Raw genomic sequence first — 21,027 nt, 5'->3', positions numbered from 1 at the left:
TAACCACCCTCTGAGTAAAGAAGTTTGTTTTGAATTCTTTATTGGTGACTATCTTGTACTTAGCACTCCTTCTGGACTCCCCTACAAATTACATCGCATGAATTTTACCCAGAGAGCTTTTGAAGTTTTGTACCCTATCCTTTCTTCAGGTAATTTTGAAAAACTTTTGAGTAAAAACAGCTAAAAGCAGAAAAGAAAGGTTATGGGAAGATGATGGCCTAGTGGGATTATTGCTAGACGATTAAACCAGAAACTCAGCTGATGTTCTGGGGACCTGGGTTCGAATCCCACCACGGCAGATGGTGGAGTTTGAATTCAATAAAAATGTATCTGGACTTAAGAATTACAGATGGCCATGAAACCATTGTCAATTATTGGAAAAACCCAGCTGGTTAATGTCCTTTAAGGAAGGAAATCTGCCATCCTTACCTGGTCTGGCCTACATGTGACTCCAGAGCCACAGCAATGTGGTTGACCCTAAACTGCCCTAGGGATGGGCAATAAATGCTGGCCAGCCAGTGGCACCCATGTCCCATGAATGAATTAAAACAAAAAATTCCCGAGGCATAGCTGACTAGTATTGATGCATCAATCCAAATACAAGTCTTCTGGGCAAAAAATATCAACTCCAAGACTAGGTTTTTAGGAGAGGCTGAGACCTTCAAGTAAAAACATCAATAAAGGCTTTAAAATACATTAAAGACAAATCAATGTATACTTCTAATGATCTCACTGGGAAGTATGTAATTTTTGGAGTTAGTTTCTAAATTTTGGTTATACCTTTATATTGAACATTGTGGTGTTTCGGTTATTAAGCGTGACTGATCAAAAGTTTTCAGAATAATTTTAAAAATCACAAGAATCTGGTGGCTAGGTTACTGTGATTAGTTTTCTTTGAGAGTTTCATTAGAAATGTGAGAATGGAAAAAGCTGACACTCAAAAGTGTCGCCTTAGGCACCAGGAAGTCAAATATTATTATTATGTTATGTTTATTAGTGTCACATTTAGGCTTAACTTAACACTGCAATGAAGTTAGTGTGAAAATTCCCTAGTTGCCACACTCTGGCGCCTGTTTGGGCAACTGAGGGAGAATTTTAGCATGGCCAATGTACCTAACCAGCACGTCTTTCAGACTGTGGGAGGAAACCGGAAAGAAGGCACTTTCGGAGAACACTCCACCTGGTGGTCTAGACACAAACCAATGAAAGCTGTCATGAAATCTACAGCCTGCCTGGGAACTTACAAAGCACAAATGTTTAAGTTTATTTATTATTGTCACACGTAGGCTCACGTTAACACTGCAATGAAGTTACTGTGAAAATCCCTGAGTTGCCACTCTCCGGCGCCTGTTCGGGTACACTCAGGGAGAATTTAGCATGGCCAATGCACCTAACCAGCACGTCTTTCGGACTGTGGGAGGAAACTGGAGTACCCAGAAGAAACTCACGCAGGCACAGGGAGAATGTGCAGACTCTGCACAGTGACCCAAGCCGGGAATCGAACACGGGTCCCTGGCACTGTGAAGCAGCAGCATGTGCCGACACATAAGACGGACTTTCTGCCGCGCTCACCCCAAGGCTGGAAATTCCTGCCTGAGGTCAACAGACCGTTGCATGGTCTGTGTCCCGCCCACTATGATTCCCGTGACGGGCGGCACGGGAAAATTCCGCCCATTATGTTTAGTATCTTCAGGATAGGTTAGTTCATCAGAAAACAGAATCTTCAGAAAGCAAACAATATCTAATTAACCATGTCAATGCACTTACCCACCATGTTTGTTTTTAATTTAATCTTTAGATGCAGAAATGTATAGAATTAGATGAGAAGCTGAAAACAATGGATCAGGAAATTACCGTTAATCCACAGTTTGTACAGAAGGTAAGAAATTGATGGTAGGATTGCTTTATTCCCATTTGTTCTCAGATATGGGCAACACTGGCATTTATTGCCTAACCCTGGTTACCCTTGGAAAGTGTGGCTGCCTTCTTGATCACTGCAACCATGTCCATGGTCATCATACTTTAGGAAGGATGTGGAAGCCCTTGAGAAGATGCAAAGGAGATTTACCACAATAGTTCCAAGCTTGAGGAAATTTAGCTACAAGGTTAGATTGGAGAAGCTGGGTTGTTCTGCAGGAGCAAAGGAGGTTGTAGGGGACTTACTAGAGGTGTACAAAATCATGGCAGGTTTTGATAAGGTAGCCAAAGAGTAGCTGTTCGCATTAGTTTATGGTCCAAGAGTTAGGGGACACAGATTTTAGGCTTTGGGCAAGAGATACAGGGGGAAGTGTGATTTTATGCAGCGAATGGTAATGACCTGGAACTTGCTGTCTGCAAGGGTAGTGGAAGCGGAGATGATAGGCCATGCTTAATTGCCCCTTAGTGTCAGGGGGAATTAGAGGGGTAAGTAAGTGGGGATAAGACCTTGTCGGTGCGGGCTTGATGGGCTGAATGGCCTCCTGCTGCACTGCAGGGATTCTATTATGATCAATGATTTCAAAAGGGAATTGAATTGGTGCTTGAAGAAAATAAACTTGCAAGACTACAGGGATAGAACAGAGGAGTGGGAACGAATGGATTGCTCTACAGAGCATCCGCATGGAATCAGTGGGTGGAGTGAACTCCTTCTGTGCCAGAATAACTTGATGGTGCTGCTACAAGGATGTCAGGTGGAGAATTGCAGAATTTTGACCCAGCAACCCATTGAAGGATGGGTGATTGCCTATCTGAGTGAGACTGGTTCAAAGTGCTCCAGAAATGTCTAAAAAAGTGGTGGTCTCGATAGGCTATTAATTCAATAAATGAAAGGAAATGTTAAATTACTGCATTTAACACTCTCCACTCATCATAACATGTAATTTGCAAAACTTTTATTTGTAGTGCCCTAATAAGTTAATTGATGTCACAACGTAGCATGAAATTATGAGCCACGCTTCCGTAGCACTATGAACAGAAGGTGCGGAAAACCTAATGCTGTATCGTTTTTGTGACTTCTTGTTTTTAAAGAGCATGGGCACCCAGGAAGATGACGTAGGAAGCAAGGCATCAAGTTATTCATAAAGAAAACTTTAAACACAGTGTGTGAGAGCTTCAACAACAAAAAGATACAAATTAAAAAGGTGCATTTGGTTCATCAGCAGGATAAAAAAGAGGAAACTGAGGGAATGGATTTAGTCACGTGAGCGTCAGGAGAGAAAATCAGTTGGTTTTTATGAGCGACTCCCTCTGTTAATGCTTTCAGAACTGTTTTCTTGGCAAAAGAATCTCTGGGTAGGAATAAATCTATCACTGTTTTATATATCATTGTTTCACGGTTAACACTATAGCTGTGTTAAATAAAACTGAACTTTGTTTCTCCATTTTGTTTCTTTGTTTTTTCTTTTCTGAGTCCCAGTGGAATGTTCTGGAGAACTATTTTGGAAGGTTAACTCCAGGCATAGACTGGGATTGTGTGTTTCAAATATTACTATACATTGGTTGATTTAATCGGGGTTAAATGAAAATGTAGAAATACAAATGGGGTATCTTTCAACTTTCTCGTTTTCTGTTGAGATGCAGTTGCTCATTCCAGCGTGAACTTTGAGGAATGCTCAAATGGACATAAACAATTTACAAAAATGTACCTTTTCGTGTAAGCGCACCACATGACTCAAGAATTGGTCAGTTCTGAATATATTTTTGCATTTGTGTGTTACTTGGTTACAGATTTCCCACATACTGATGTGTTATGGGGTTGCTATAATTCACTTGCATTTTTGATTATTGGCATTGTTCAGTTAAATGCTCCCAGCACCTTGAAATGCTTAACTATAATTCTGTACTAAATTAAAGTTCCAGCAGTAACCGACACCCATGTAAAGTGCATCCTCTTATGTTTTGTTTGCTAAGGGCACATTGCAAGAAGCCACAAAGAATGTCGACTCCTTAGCGGTATTGTACTGTATATCTTGGATGTAAAGAACTGTCCAAATATTTGAGATGTGCTGCATTCTGCATCTTTATTCATTTACAGCCTTTTTGCAAGAAGTTATCGAAATTATAAGACTGTATGTTGTTAGGACGGATACCAATTTGATTGTGTGTCATGTGATAGGTATTTTTCATATGATAAGTTTAATATTTTTCATGAGTAAATCATATTGTGTCAAAGTCCTGAAAAACTAACAAGTAATTATTTTTCAAATTACTGTTTAAGTAATTTGATATTAAAATTAAAAGCAAATGGTGGCCAGTTAAGATTTCTACCACCTATTTGCCTGGTTGCCAATAATGTCTGAAATTATTTAGGAGGCAGTTAGATGCTGTGATGAGAGGAACTGTATGTCTCTGCAAAGTGAACAAAAAAAGGGAATGGTCTACATGGGCGGCATGGTGGCGCAGTGGTTAGCACTGCTGCCTCACAGCGCCAGGGACCCAGGTTTGATTCCCGGATTGGGTCACTGTCTTTGTGGAGTCTGCACGTTCTCCCTCTGTCAGCGTGGGTTTCCTCCGGGTGCTCCGGTTTCCTCCCATCATCTGAAAGATGTGCTGGTTAGGTGCATTGGCCGTGCTAAATTCTCCCTCAGTGTACCCGACCAAGCGCTAGAGTGTGGCGACTTGGGGATTTTCACAGTAGCTTCATTGCAGTGTTAATGTAAGCCTACTTGTGACACTAATAAATAAACAAAAATTTGTGCTTTGTAAGTTCCCGGGCAGGCTGTAGATTTCATGACAACTTTCACAGGTTTGTGTCTAGACCACCAGGTGGAGTGTTCTCCGAAAGTGCCTTCACTCGAGGGAGTTCAACCAAGTGAACTTTGCTGTGTAGAAGCAGGCTAAACAGCCATTATCTGTTCTGTTTGCTGCAGCCTGTTGGCTAACACAGAGCAATATTTGTAAATTAAAACATCCAGAGGGGAAGTTCTGAATGATCTTCTTTGAATATCCTGCTGAATTGATAGGTGAATGTATAGTTTTGGCGGATTGTTTCTTATAGACATTGAGAGGTTGGATTTTTAGAAAGTTTGTACCTCAACTCTCCGAATCAGAAATACTTCTGATTCTGCCTGACAGGAATACGGATTAGAGTACAGTTTATAATCCTTTGCTGACATAAAAAAATTCCAAAATATTTTTGTTTAGTTATTATGGAGCTAATTTGAATTTCAGTCTGATCTAGTAACAGTTTTAGGCAGAAGGCTTTGACCCAGATTTTTGTTCCTGGGTCACGTGCACAGAGAAGGTAGAATTTCCAGGGGTCGGGGTGGGCGAAATTGGAATTCAGACCCCCTCCCCCCTCAGAAAGTGTACAGAAGCGGGCTATGCAGAAAGCCTGCTTCCCTGTGCCGACACTTTATTTAAACAAAAGATGAAATCAAAAGCCAACCCTCCACACAGTCCTTATGCCCCATCCATGCCAACCTTGTGCCACCCCATTACCGCACCTGCCCCTATGCTACCTCACTGCCAACTCACACTCCACCATTCTTTCCCCTTACCCCCTCCATTGCCAACTCACCTGGTATCCTTTCACAGTTCTTTGATAGCTCAACAGTTCCTGGACAGCTTCGACAGTTCCAATGGATCTTTGCACTTTTTGCACATTATCATGTTTACTCTTGCCTCTCCCAAAGGTGTTTTGGGAACATATGTCAAGGGATACCCTGACCATCCAAACAAATCCACCAAGTTCTTACCTGGTGTAATCTGTACACTTTGAGTTTTGCACTCCTGACCTACCCAATTCCCACCTCAGTGCAGGCAGCTGGTGATTTAAATGGCTAGCTGCCTCTGTAAATTGTGCGTCCGCGAACCCCAGCCAAATTCCAGTCCTGTCCCCACCGAAAATAAGAAATGCTGTGTTCAGGGGTGGGACTTAGAATTTCCAGCCACTTCTGGGATTTTCACCATGATGGAGAGCCTCTTTGTGGTGAAAATGTAGGCCTTTAAATTTGCCTAGTTTACCTTTCTATGGTATTCCCTGAGGTTCCATTAAAAGCTCTGAATCTCATTGTGGCTGGGAACTAGTCTAGTTCTTTCTTGAAATCTCCCTGGGGTGGCATAGTGGCAGAGTGGTTAGCACTGCTGCCTCACGGTGCCAGGGACCCGGGTTCGATTCCCAGCTTGGGTCACTGTCTGTGCGGAGTCTGCACATTCTCCCCGTGCTCCGGTTTCCTCCCATATTCTGAAAGACGTGCTGGTTAGGGTGCATTGACCTGAACAGGCGCTGGACTGTGGCGACTTGGGGAATTTCACAGTAACTTGATTGCAGTGTTAATGTAAGCCTTACTTGTGATTAGTAAATAAACTTTTAAACTTTAAACATGTTACATGCAAACCTCCCCTTTTAGTAAAAACGCTGCCTCAAATTTTGTCATTCCCTGAAGTTCCCTGCTAAGATGTGAGGGTTTCTCTGTACCCGCAACCACCTTATAATTGAATAGGATTTTTGAAATGAGAAACCTGCATATAGTACTCCTTTTGCAGACACGAATGCCAAGCAGTGGCCTTGATTTTCAGGGCCCGTTCACTGCGGATGCAATTCCCGTTCTGCCGCTGACTCTCGCAAGATGGCATAATGGTGGTGGCGAAATCTCAGTTTGAGATTTTCCCCGTTCCCCCACCGGTGACGTTATCATGTTCAAGCCCTTTCCTGATTACCATTAATTTAATTTAAATATAACTGAACAGCTTAGTGCAGTTGCTTCCGGGATCGTTAGATCTTCCCTCCCATGCTGGCAGGAATCACTAAAACGGGAGGTGCGGAGTATAACCCCTGGGTGGGGAGGGAAATGGCTGGGCAGTCCCCGGAGCCAGGCTTGCTGGCTCTATCGGGCCCTGTCCAGCCAAAGTGGCAGCACATTAGCTAGCATTCCCACTGCTGAATCCCCTCGATCAATATCCTTGGAGGTTACCACTGAGCAGAAACTGAACTGGACCAGCCATATAAATGCAAGAGCAGGTCAGTGGCTGGGAATTCTGCAGCGAGTGATCTGTCCACCATCTACAAGGCACAAGTCAGAAGTTTGATGGAGTACTCTCCACTTGCCCGGATGAGTAAACCTCCAACAACATTCAAGAAGATTGACACAGCCCAGGGCAAAGCAGTGCGCTTGATTGGCACCCCATCTACCGTCTTAAACATTCACTCCCTCCACCACCGACAGACAGTGGCAGCAGTGTGTACCTTCTGTAAGATGTATTGCATCAGCTCACCAGGGCTCCTTCAACAGCATCTTCCAAGCCTATGACCTCTACCATCTAGAAGGACAAGGGCAGCAGATACATGAAAACAGGATTCAATACAAGTCAACTTTGACAAAGGATCATCTGGACTCGAAATGTCAGCTCTTTTCTCTCCTTACAGATGCTGCCAGACCTGCTGAGACTTTCCAGCATTTTCTCTTTTGGTTTGAATGCAAGTTCCCCTCCAAGCCACACACCGTCCTGACTTAGAAATATATCACTGTTTCTTCACTGTCGCTGGGCCAAAATCCTGAAACTGCCTATCAGCACTGTGGGTGTACCTACACCACATGGCCAAGTTCAGGAAGGCGGGTCACCACCCGCTTCTTACAGGCAATTAGGGGTGGGTAATAAATGCTGGCCTAGCCAGTCATGCCCACACCCTATGAAAGAATTTTAAAAATGCAATATTTTCTCAGGTTGTGGAAATCGGAATAGGAGTGGGGCAGAACTTTAATAAAAACAAGACCATTCAGGCATGTAGGACTGAGTGGCTTGTTCCTGTTTTGATTCCAATATCATTGCTTTCCTACTTGAAGTATGACTTTGGCTGCTTTCCTTCCGTTTCCAAAGATTTTTCCATCACTATTATGTCTTTCACCCTGCTTTATTTCATGTCATGTTTGTGGTATACACAAAATATCTCATGATGTTTATTGTACTTGCAAACTGGATACCGAGGTGAGATTGAACACACACGATGATGGGTGCTGTTTATAATGCCATATTTCAATTTTACGAAGAAAATTACAGCACAGGAACAAGCCCTTCGGCCCTCCAAGCCTGCATCGACCATGCTGCCCATCTGAACTAAAACCCTCTACCCTTCTGGGGACCATATCCCTCTATTCCCATCTTATTCATGTATTTGTCTAGACGCCCCTTAAAAGTCACTATTGTATCTGCTTCCACTACCTCCACCGGCAGCGAGTTCCAGGCACCCACGACCCTCTGTGTAAAAAAAAAACTTGCCTCGTACATCTCCTCACCTGGCCCTTTTTAGAACATAGAAAACATACAGCACAAACAGGCCCTTCGGCCCACAAGTTGCGCCGGTCATGTCCCTACCGACCTAGGCTTATATATAGGCTTACCTATAACCCTCCATCCTATTAAGTCCCATGTACTCATCCAGAAGTCTCTTAAAAGACCCTATCGAGTTTGCCTCCACCACCACTGACGGCAGCCGATTCCACTCACCCACCACCCTCTGTGTGTTTTATCTGACCGTGGGTGCTATTGGTTTTCAGGACCTAACAGAATAAGAAATGACTCTGTCAGAATTAAGAACGACTGTAGCTGAAAGTTATTCTTAGGGATCTGCAGTTAATCTATATTTACTAAATATACCGAGGCTTGATGCAGCTTGCTGTAGCAGAATTTTAAAGGAATGTTTTGTACCAAAGGGTTCATATACCTGGTGTTGTGCCAGAAAGAGAATACATTAGTAGTGACTGCCTTTGTTTGCTAAATAACCGTTGTTATTCTCACTTCCTCATCCACCTACCTACTGCCTTTCATACACAGGATTTACAGGATATGTGAGCCGATTCATTACAGGAGTTGTCACTGTCAGTTCTCAATGATAAGTCTTCCTGAGTAGAAAGTCTCTGCGCTTGAAAAGGTTATTGAAAAACGTTGTCTTGATTAAGATTGGATGAATGCTTCTATAAGTTTCATAATTGAAGAACAATGAGAGTGATTCTCCCCCCAAAAAACTAAGTGTCCGATAGGCGGGAGAACATGAGATTGTCCTGCCCATTTTTTTGGGCATGCTTAATTTTACGAATCTCCGGCACTCTGTGCTCTACTCTGGAGAGGCTAGAATCAGCGCGCTGAGCGGGCCACTGTGCATGTGCCAATCTGTCAGTGGGGAGATGAACATATGGGTACCAAGGGGCACCCTCCTCCTGCCCCCAACTCCCTGGGGGGGGCCTCAATGGCCTTTGTCCCCATCTGCGGGGTGATCACGTCTGGTCTCCATTGATGGGGACCAGGTTTAATCCCCACTGGTGGGGACCTCTCCCGGCGAGGGAGGGAGGAACAGGGGACATTAGCGAGCCTGGAAGATGGAGGATACTGTCCCGGGCTTGCTAATAATATTGAAATTACTATGTGTGTGCAGTATTGGTCCCCTTATTTGAGGAAGGAGATATTGGCCTTGGAGGGAGTGCAGAGAAGGTTCACCAGGTTGATAGAGATGAGGGGTGTTGATTATGAGGAGAGACTGAGCAGATTGGGTTTGTACTCGTTGGAATTTAGAAGGCTGAGGGGAGATCTTATAGAGACCTATAAGATAATGAAGGGGCTGGATAGGGTAGAGGTGGAGAGATTCTTTCCACTTAGAAAGGGAACTAGAGGGCACAGCCTCAAAATAAAGGGGGGTCAGTTTAGGACAGAGTTGAGGAGGAACTTCTTCTCTCAGAGGGTGGTGAATCTCTGGAATTCTCTGCCCACTGAAGTGGTGGAGGCTACCTCGTTGAATATGTTTAAATCACGGATAGATGGATTCCTGATCGGTAAGGGAATTGGGGGTTATAGGGATCAGGCGGGTAAGTGGAACTGATCCACTTCAGATCAGCCATGATCTTATTGAATGGCGGGGCAGGCTCGAGGGGCTAGATGGCCTACTCCTGCTCCTATTTCTTATGTTCTTATGAAATTAAGATTTCAAGATGGTAATCTGTCTTGTGCTGATTTCCGGTGTGACTCCGATTATATTGGGGAAAGAAAAGGGCTAAGAATAACTAAGGTACTCGTGATTAGTTAGGACACCAGTCACGAGTCCTGCTACCAGCCTCCCGCTGATGTCTCCTGGCCCACTACACTACTCCAGCAGTGCAGCGGGCCATGAGAATCGCCCCCAATGTACTTGGATAAAATGAAGTTTCTATTGTCTATAAGAATTTTCTTCCCCACCTTTGTTTGGCGATGGTTTCAAGGGGGCTAGCAGGCTCAGCCAGGTAACCGTGTGATTCTAAATAGTCAGTGTTGTCAGGTTATTCGACTGCATCAAGCTTCGTAGCTGAGTCTCCTCCTGTTCTCACACAATGTCCCCACGTGCATTACCCACTGAATAATAATCAAAGTATTTGCACCATACTGAAACTCAATATCTAGGCGTCAAAGTTCTCAATAAAACAGGAGTTGAGTCAGTGGTTATTCTTAGCAATAAGGTACCGAGGTTTTTTAGATGCCAACTTTGTGTTGTAACTCGCTTTGATTCTTGAAAGTGTAAAGAATATGCAAACAGAATGACACATCTATCATGAATTTCTAACAAGGTACTCTTCCATAGTTTTGCTTTTAAGCTCCTATATAGTTTATTACAGTAAGGAATCTCTCATATTTCCAAATTGCTTTGAATGTATTTTATCCTTGGATTCGTACAATCCTAGCAGGGCAGTTTATATTTTTAAAACTTCACATTGAAATGAAGCAGGACATGGTGCGGTAGCCTGGAATTGTCTCGGAGGATCTATAAGTATCCTTTCAATATGCTGATCTTGATGCTTGGGCTCAGTGAGTGATTGTCTCGCTTGCAGAACCCAAATTATCATCCTCTAAAATGTATATCTGCTCCTTGAAAAATGTGTCTGTAAACAATCTGTGTTTGTAGGTTAAGCTGTTACCAGCGTACAGCAGTTATGCACCAGAACATGCTTTCGCTTCTTGATGATATTGGCCACGCTATCCTCCTTCAATGCCTCTCCTGTTGACTAGCTGGATGTGACTCCTGCCCACTTGTTTATTTGTCCGATCGTAGGCACAAAATCTCCTGCAATGGCACAGTGGTTAGCACTGCTGCCTCACAGCGTCAGGGTTCGATTCCTGGCTCGGGTCACTGTCTGTGTGGAGTTTGCACGTTCTCCCCGTGTTTGCGTGGGTTTCCTCCGGGTGCTCCGGTTTCCTCCCACAATCCGAAAGACGTGCTGGTTAGGTGTACTGGCCATGCTAAATTCTCCCTCCGTGTACCCGAACAGATGCCGGAATGTGGCGACTAGGGGATTTTCACAGTAACTTCATTGCAGTGTTAATGTGTGACACTAAATAAATAAACTTTAAAAAAAATTAAACTTTGACTTCTGCATGTTCCAAAAATATCTATCCCAGAACTTCACCCCCCTTCCCATTTTTCGCCCACATGCCGTCCCTTAGCCGCATGAAATGAAAATGCAATTTCAGATGCTGGCAGTAACTAGCTCCACCTTACTGTTGCCCCTCTCTGGGTCTCTTCCACGGCCTTTGGTTTGTCATACTGCTTGTCTGATGTCCGGTATATCAGAGGAGCAGAAATTTCTTCCAGTTAAATATTTTAAGGACTTGGAGCCATTGCCATTGCCTTTGATCCTTGCCACAACCCTGTTCCCAAGCTACCAGCTCCATCCCACTTCCTGGCCACAGCCTTGACATACAATCTCGCCCCAAATTGAGCTTCTGACCTCAAATGTTTCTTCATCACCCAAAACCAGCTGCCTCTTAATATCTGTTGTTTCTCTGCCTCAGCCCATCTAGTGCTGAATTCCTCATCCTTCCTTTCGTTACCTCCAAACTCAACCATTCAGATGCTCTTTTGATTGGCCTCCCATCTTCCACTCTCTGCGAACATCATCCAAAATTCCGTCTCCTGCATGCAAACTTCACACAGACAGTGACCCAAGCCGGGAATTGAACCTGGGTCCCTGGCGCTGTGAGGCAGCAGTGCTAACCACTGTGCCATCGTGCCACCCCTGGGGTGTTTTATTATAGCATCAGTGCAATGTAAGTGACGTTTATTGTTCATCTTCCTTTACTTGTTATTATGGAATTCTTAGGGTCTCTGTTCATCCATGCCCTTCATTATCTTTCTATTCAATATACTTCCATTCCATACTAAATAGCTAACGTGTACACAGTGTGTGTTCACTCACCACCCCTGTGCTTGATGACTTACATTGGGCCCCTAGCCAAGCAAACCTTGAATTTAAATTTCTCATCCTCGTGTTAAAACCTTACCCCATATAGCCTCACCCATCCCTGTCACTGTAACCATTTACAATCTCTGCATTCCTCTAATTATGGCCTCTCCTGCATCCCAGGTTTCCTCTTGCCCTCTATTTTTGGCTGTGTCACCAGCCACCTCGGGTCTTCAGTTCTGAAATTCCCTCCCTAAACTTCTCTGCTCTTCTTATGTCTCCCTGGTTTTCAAGGTGCTTCTCCTGTTGTAATATTCCCTTGTGTGGCTCTGTCAAATTTTGTCAGACTACATAGAATCCCTACAGTGCAGAAGGAGGCCATTCGGCCCATCAAACCTGCACCGACAACAATCCCACCCACGGTTACAATCCCTGTAACCCCATATATTTACCCTGCTAATTCCCCTGACGCTAATGGACAATTCATGGTCAATCCACCTAACTCGCATATCTTTGAACAGTGGGAGGAAACCGGAGCACCCGGAAGAAACCCACGCAGACAGGGGGAAAACGTGCAAACTCCACACAGACAATGACCCAAGCCAGGGATCGAACCCAGGTCCCTGGCGCTGTGAGGCAGCAGTACTAACCCTGGGATGTTTTATTACAGCATCGGTGCAATGTAAATGACGTTTATTGTTTATCTTCCTTCACTTGTAGTTTCAAGGAATTAGCTAGGGAACTCTTGGGGTCTCTGTTCATCCATGCCCTTCAGTATCTTTCTATTCAATGTACTTCCATTCCATATTAAATAGTTTTTCTATGGCGTTAATTAGATAACACCTGAGCTCCAGGGAATACAAGCTAGGTTTTGTTATCAGCTCTGACAATTTATGCCTTATTAACTGTTTTACAGTAATCTGAGCTCCCCCCACTTATTCATTTGACTTTTCTCTGGTTACGTGCCACAATTTTCATGCTATAGCACTGAAAGGGCTAAAGCCAGTTTCAGGAACTGAGCAGTGGACATCTGTTTTTGCCAATATGACAAGTGAGGAATTGTAACATGTAATAAACGCGAGTTTATTTAGGCACCCATTTAATGCTTCAATAACTGGAGCAGCACCATTGATTGCCTTAAGGTGGAAGCTTAATTCCCCAGTGCTAATTACCCCCCATGCAAAAATAAAATTCACGCAAAAATTCTTTGTCGTTTGCAGATGAATTCCAGGTTGTCGGTTAATTAAATTATCCTGATTACTTGCTTTTTTTTTTTCAACGGTCTGTTTACATGCACCTTCGGTACGGGCTATATGCTTGTTTTAGAATCCCTTTGCAACTTGTCCTGAACCGTGTTATACTGAATGCATACCATAAATGACACCCAGTTGCTAAAATTGGTATTCCGGCAATTTGAGCATAATTCAGCAATTACTTCTGTTACGTTCTGAACAGCATGTGGCAAAGTTTTTGGAGCTGTTAGCTTGCAGCATTTAAATATAACAGCATGAGGTGATGATTTTAATCGTATTCTTGCCCATGTGCTCCAGATATAGTACTGAGTGAAGATTAAATCTCAGCTACAATGCTTCCAATTTGACTCTTTTCCTGCAATCCTGAAAATATTTTGACACCTCAGATTGATTTAATTTAGGAGGTAGCATAGATGATGTTTTAAAGGAGGTAGACTATTACTCAGACTGGTTCACAATGATTGGTAACATACTGTTATTTATATTAGAGGGCAAAAAAAAAATTCTCCGTTAACTGCGCCCTTGCTGAATAAATCGGGACCCATATAATTAACACGACAAAATGCTGTGAGCATGGTTTCTATCAATATCAGAGGATGTCAGCGAATTGTAATCTAGACACTTCTCTTCTCCCACACTGAGCTAGCATTAGGCGTCTCTAGCCAGAGATGTAACGCGGCTAGATGGGGAGTGAGATGCCTTCAGTCCTACCCCCAACACTATTTCTTAGCCCTGGCCTTGAAGCGGCAGTAACATTCTCCCTCTAGCCAAATTTACAGTCACTGAGCACAGGCTGATGGTCTAGGTTTGGCATGGCTTTTCATTCCTGGGTTTAATTCCACCCATGCCAAAAGCCGTCTTTGTGGTGCAAGGAAATGAAATTCAGTGGTGGACATAGACTCTAACTTGTAACTAGTTGGCAATTGCTTACTCAGTTGCCCACTCTTACTCTTAATACGAGGTAGATCCATTCAAAAGTCTGATGGCAGCAGGGAAGAAGCTGTTCTTGAGTCGTTTGGTACGTGACCTTAGACATTTGTATCTTTTTCCCGACGGAAGAAGGTGGAAGAGAGAATGACCGGGGTGCGTGGGGTCCTTAATTATGCTGGTTGCTTTCCGAGGCAGCGGGGAGTATAGACGGAGTCAATGGTTGGGAGGCTGGTTTGCGTGATGGATTGGGCTACATACACTGGACAAAATTAGACTTTGTTATTCTTTGACCTCAATCCCAACTATAGAGATTAGGAAAGCAGAACAATCAGATCAGGCAAGACCAAGATAAAAAAAAGTTGTGAAAGGCTGTTCAGCAGGGAAGAACTGGAAAGGAAGAGAAGAGTAAAGGAGTGCCTGGCAGTGATGGTACAAGCCTCCAAGAAACAAAATATAAAGGGAGAGAAAGATTTGGTTACGCTGGAGGAGGTGCAGAGGAGATTCACCAGGATGCTGCCTGGAATGGAACATTATGACGAGAGGGGACTTTAACTTTACAAATATTGACTGGAAAAGCTATAGTTCAAGTACTTTAGAGGGGTCAGTTTTTGTCCAATGTGTGCAGGAAGGCTTCCTGACACAGTATGTAGATAGACCAACAAGAGGCAAGGCCACATTGGATTTGGTACTGGGTAATGAACCAGGCCAGCTGTTAGATTTGGAGGTAGGTGAGCACTTTGGTGATAGTAACCACAATTCGATTACGTCTACCTTAGCAATGGAAAGGGATAAGTATATACCAAAGGGCAAGAGTTATAGCTGGGGGAAAGGAAATTATGATGCGATTAGACGAGATTTAGCTGGCATAGTTTGGGGAAGGAAACTGCAGGGGATGGGCACAATTGTAATGTGGAACTTGTTCAAGGAACAGCTACTACGCATCCTTGATAAATATGTACCTGTCAGGTAGGGAGGAAGCAGACGTGTGAGGGAACCATGGTTTACTAAGGAGGTTGAATCTCTTGTGAAGAGGAAGAAGGAGACTTATGTTAAGATGAGACGTGAAGGCTCAGTTAGGGCACTTGAGAGTTACAAGTTAGCCAGGAAGGACCTAAAGAAAGAGTTAAGAAGAGCCAGGAGGGGACATGAGAAGTCTTTGGCAGGTAGGATCAAGGAAAACCCTAAAGCTTTCTATAGGTATGTCAGGAGTAAAAGAATGACTAGGGTAAGATTAGGGCCAGTCAAGGACAGTAGTGGGAAGTTGTGCGTGGAGTCTGAAGAGATAGGAGACGCGCTAAATGAATATTTTTCGTCGGTATTCACACTGGAGAGGGACAGTGTTGTCGAGGGGAGTACTGAGATGCAGGCTGTTGGACTGGACGGGATTGAGGTTCATAAGGAGGAGGTGTTAGCAATTCTGGAAAGGGTAAAAATAGATAAATCCCCTGGGCCGGATGGGATTTATCCTAGGATTCTCTGGGAGGCTAGAGAGGAGATTGCAGAGCCTTTGGCTTTGATCTTTGTGTCGTCATTGTCTACAGGAATAGTGCCAGAAGACTGGAGGATAGCAAATGTTGTCCCCTTGTTCAAGAAGGAGAGTAGGGACAACCCTGGTAATTATAGACCGGTGAGCCTTACTTCTGTTGTGGGCAAAGTATTGGAAAGAATTATAAGAGATAGGATTTATAATCACCTAGAAAGGAATAATTTGATTAGGGATAGTCAGCACGGTTTTGTGAAGGGTAGGTCATGCCTCACAAACCTTATTGAGTTCTTTGAGAAGGTGACCAAAGAGGTGGATGAGGGTAAAGCGGTTGATGTGGTGTATATGGATTTCAGCAAAGCGTTTGATAAGGTTACCCATGGTAAGCTTTTGCAGAAAGTACGGACACATGGGATTGAGGGTGATTTAGTGGTTTGGATCAGGAATTGGCTAGCTGTAAGAAAACAGAGGGTGGTGGTTGATGGGAAATATTCATCCTGGAGTTCCGTTATTAGTGGTGTACCGCAAGGATCTGTTTTGGGGCCACTGCTGTTTGTCATTTTTATTAATGACCTGGATGAGGGCATAGAAGGATTGATTAGTAAATTTGCGGATGACACTAAAGTCGGTGGAGTTGTAGACAGTGCGGAGGGAAGTGGCAGGTTACAGAGGGACATAGATAAGCTGCAGAGCTGGGCTGAGAGGTGGCAAATGGAGTTTAATGCAGAAAAGTGTGAGGTGATTCACTTTGGAAGGAGTAACAGGAATACAGAGTACTGGGCTAATGGTAAGATACTTGGTAGTGTGGATGAACAGAAGGATCTGGGTGTCCATGTGCATAGATCCCTGAAAGTTGGCACCCAGGTTGATAGGGTTGTTAAGAAGGAGTACGGTGTGTTAGCTTTTATTGGTAGAGGGATTGAGTTTCGGAGCCAGGAGGTCATGCTGCAACTGTACAAAACTGTGGTGCGGCCGCACTTGGAGTATTGCGTACAGTTCTGGTCGCCGCATTATAGGAAACATGTGGAAGTGTTGGAAAGGGTGCAGAGGAGATTTACCAGGATGTTGCCTGGTATGGTGGGAAGGTCTTATGAGGAAAGGCTGAGGGACTTGAGGTTGTTTTCGTTAGAGAGAAGAAGGTTAAGAGGTGACTTAATAGAGGCATACAAGATGATCAGAGGATTAGATAGGGTGGATAGTGAGAGCCTTTTTCCTCGGATGGTGATAGCTAGCACGAGGGGACATAGCTTTAAATTGAGGGGTGAGAGATATAGGACAGATGTTAGAGGTAGGTTCTTTACTCAGAGAGTAGTAAGGGCATGGAATGCCCTGCCTGCAGCAGTAGTGGACTCGTCAACATTAAGAGCATTCAAATGGTAATTGGATAAACATATGGATGATATTGGAATAGTGTAGATTAGAGGGGCTTTAGATTGGTTTCACTGGTCGGTGCAACATCGAGGGCCGGAGGGCCTGTACTGCGCTGTAATGTTCTATGTTCTAGGTTGGGTAGGCTTGGGTTGCTTTCGTTGGAGCAGAGAAGACTGAGGGATGACCTTATCGAGGTGGGCAAGATTATGAGGGGCATGGGCAGAGTGAATAGGGAGCAGTTGTTCCCCTTAGTTGAAGGGTCAGTCACGAGGGGGACATAGGTTCAAGGTGAGAGGCAGGAGGTTCAGGGGAGATGTGAGGAAAAGCTTTTTTACCCAGAGGATAGTGACGGTCTGGAATGTGCTGTCTGGGAGGATGGTAGAGATAGGTTACCTCGCATCCTTTAAAATGTATCTGGATGAGCACTTGACACATCACAACATTCAAGGCTGTGGACCAAGTACTGGCAGATGGGATTAGATGGGAGGTCAGGTGTTTCTCGCATGCCAGTGCAGAAAAATGGGCTGAAGGGCCTCTTCTGCACTGTATGATTCTATGAAAGGACACAAAGACCCAGGAGGAGAGACAAAAGAGAGTACAAACACTGACCAGGGTTCTCTGTCCACTGTCAATGGGTAATGTGTTGATCTATTTTATCAGTGCAACCAAATGATGTTGATTCAAACATTCAGAATGACACAACGGGATTGTTTACCCCAATCTTACAGTTGTGATCCTACATCATCTCTTGAATTCCAGCAGAGACAAGAAAGCTCCATCCTATCTGAACTGCGTTCAAACCAAGTTCCAAACTAAAAGAACAATGTGCTACATTTCCCCTTTGACAAGTGCTTTATAAGAAGTGTATTGCTCATAGCGCACATTCCCAATTGATTTCAAAATATTCTGTGCAAAATGCTTTGAACTTATGATGCTAATACATACTTCCTAATTTCTGAATGATAAATACTGACACACTCTTCTAGCCTTTCACTAGAACACTCAAATATTCCACAATAATGCTTCACTTACGACTCCTTTTTCGATGGAAAGTCACCAAAAATATGCTTTCGTGTGACCTTAAATGGAAGATTGTGCTGCATTTTAAAGTGGTTTATCGTAAAGCATTTTCCTTATATATTTTACAGCTGATTCCTAATAAACAAAGGATCCCAGTATCTGAATGGAAGTAATTTCTTATTTACTCCCATTACAAAGAATTCCTGATAAAACACAAGTACGTAACTGGATTTAATCATAAACTATGCTCAATACTTCTCTCTTTATTGCTTAAAGTTGGCAGGATGGTATTTACCAGCCATCTTGTTCATGGACAGTTTATGATACAAATAAACTGATAAGTTTTTAAATGTGGCTTAAAGAATGCTTGAATCTTGAGTTGCGAGTTAATTTGAGACGTTACAGCAGTACATGGTGTTAATTCAGCAATCCCCCAGAGTGCTTTTTATACGTTTACAGTCTCTCAAGACATGGCTATTCTATTTATCATGCACTTTTTAATAATGAGAAAGATGGTGTTAACAGCAGAGTGTATGACTGTGGGCAAGAAGCTCACCACCACAAAGCAAGAACAGCGAGGCTGCTTATTTTGTTCAGCATTTTGACCTCCTGTAAATAGCCTATGCTGGGGTTTCATTTCTTGGTAAGAAGTCTCACAACACCAGGTTAAAGTCCAACAGGTTTATTTGGTAGCAAATACCATAAGCTTTTGGAGCAATGCTCCTTCGTCAGATGGAGTGGTCTCTGTTCTCAAACAGGGCACAGACACAGAAATCAAATTACAGAACACTGATTAGAATGCAAATCTCTACAGCCAGCCAGGTCTTAAATGTACAATGTGGGTGGAGGGAGCATTCAACACAGGTTAAAGAGATGTGTATTGTCTCCAGACAGTACAGCTTGTGAAATTGTGCAAGTCCAGGAGGCAAGCTGTGGGGGTTACTGATAATGTGACATAAATCCAACATCCCGGTTTAGACCGTCCTCGTGTGCGGAACTTGGCTATCAGTTTCTGCTCAGTGACTCTGCGCTGTCGTGTGTCGTGAAGGCGTGTGTCATTTCATTTCTTCGCAGAGAGGAAAACCATGAGCGGCAAATATAGCATACATGGAGGAACAAGTTTTTTAAAAAAAAGTCATTCATGGGACATGGGCGTCGCTGGCTGAGCCAACATTTATTGCCCATCGCTAGTTGGCCCTTGAACTGAGTGGCTTGCCAGGCCACGTCAGAGGGCAGTTGAGAGTCAACCACATTGCTGTGGCTCTGGAGTCACATGTAGGCCAGACCAGGTAAGGACGGCAGATTTCCTTCCCTAAAGAATATTAGTGAACCAGATGGTTTTTCTGACAATCGGCAATGGTTTCATGGTCATCTTCATTCCAGATATTTTTTTATTGAATTCAAATTCCATCATCTGCCACGGTTGGATTCAAACTCTGGTCCCCAGAATATTAGCTGAGTTTCTGGATTAATGGACGAGTGAAAATACCACTAGGCCATTGTCTCCCTGTTTTAAGTTTATTTATTTGTGTCACAAGTAGGCTGACATTAACACTGCAATGAAGCTACTGTGAAAATCCCCTAGTTGCCATACTCCAGCGCTTGTTCGGGTACACTGAGGGAGAATGCAGCATAGCCAATGCACCCTAACCCCCCAGCATGTCTTTTGGACTGTGGGAGGAAAACGGAGTACCCGGAGGAAACCCACGCAGACACGGGGAGAATGTGCAGACTTCGCACAGACAGTGACCCAAGCCCGGGAATCGAATCCAGGTCGCTAACCACTGTTATGGTATGGTACAGAGAGAAAGTAATTGCATTAGAAGATCACAAAATCTCATTTACTTTCAGCAACTGTCCCTGTTTCCTGTTGTTTTTTTGTACTCACTGTGGACTATTTCAACTGCCTCGCTTCTGCCCAAAACTTTCTTTGGAGTAGGGTCGTTTCACATTCAAGAAAACACGTGACTGTCAACTTTGACCACAATACAAAGTAAGGTTGCAAATCAATTTAATCTGCTTTATTTTCAAGGCAGGTCACAAATTTGAGGCTCATTTCTCGTTATTCTGTCAACCAACATGTCAAGTGAGAGTTTTGTCAAAAATTGTGTTTTTCATGAACACAAAATATGCTTTTAAAATGTTGTGAAAGCATCAGAGCAGCATAAAGAAATGACACAAAACATATTTTGTGTTGGCAAGGGTTGTTTTGAAAATCTATCTGTGTTAGTTCACAATAACATCATGTCTGTCTCAATATCGTTTAGTTTTGAATTGTCTCCATGATGTTTTCTTGTCTCTTGCTTTTCCATTTTTCCTTTGAATCATAGAATCCTACAATGCAGATGGAAGCCATTCAGCCCATCGAGTTTGCACCGATCCCACCCAGGCCCTATCCTCACAACCCCTTGCATTTACTCTAGCTAATCCCCTTGACGCTAAGGGGCAATTTAGCATAGCCAATCCACCTAACCCACACATCTTTGAAGTGTGGGAGGTAACCGGAGCACCCGGAGGAAACCCATGCAGACACGAGGAGAATGTCTGTGTGGAGTCTGCACAGTGACCCAAGCCAGGAATCACATCCGGGTCCCTGACGCTGTGGGACAGAAGTGCTAATCACTGTGCCACCGTGCCACCCACGTGTTCTGGGTTATTTCTTTCTTCTTCTGGGTTATTTTTGTGAAGGTGGCCAATTCCCCCAGATTTGCCATTTCCTTGCTCTCGTTGAATGTTTAAGTATTTTCTAGTTATTGCACCACTTGCTCTGCTCAGTCCAACTTGTTATAGAAATGCTTGGGGGCTGGTTAGCTCAGTTGGCAAGATGGCTAGTGTGTGATTCGGTATAACG

The 21,027-nt window shown here is 43.7% G+C and overlaps 1 protein-coding gene across 3 annotated transcripts in view; it reads left to right on the top strand.

Moving 5' to 3' along the window:
- The window catches only part of cops3 (COP9 signalosome subunit 3), a 39,464-nt gene extending 36,105 nt beyond the window's left edge, over positions 1–3,359 (top strand). For all 3 annotated transcript variants that reach the window (XM_078240729.1, XM_078240730.1, XM_078240728.1), the window contains 2 exons: positions 1,799–1,879; positions 3,007–3,359. In XM_078240729.1, the coding sequence (XP_078096855.1) occupies positions 1,799–1,879; positions 3,007–3,060 (135 nt within the window). In that variant the 3' untranslated portion in view covers positions 3,061–3,359. The remainder of the gene's footprint in view (positions 1–1,798; positions 1,880–3,006) is intronic.
- Positions 3,360–21,027: the final 17,668 nt, after the last annotated feature.

The sequence above is a fragment of the Mustelus asterias genome, chromosome 23 (assembly GCF_964213995.1).
Source record: "Mustelus asterias chromosome 23, sMusAst1.hap1.1, whole genome shotgun sequence".
NCBI lineage: Eukaryota > Metazoa > Chordata > Chondrichthyes > Carcharhiniformes > Triakidae > Mustelus > Mustelus asterias.
This window is presented reverse-complemented; position numbering and strand designations above follow the sequence as displayed.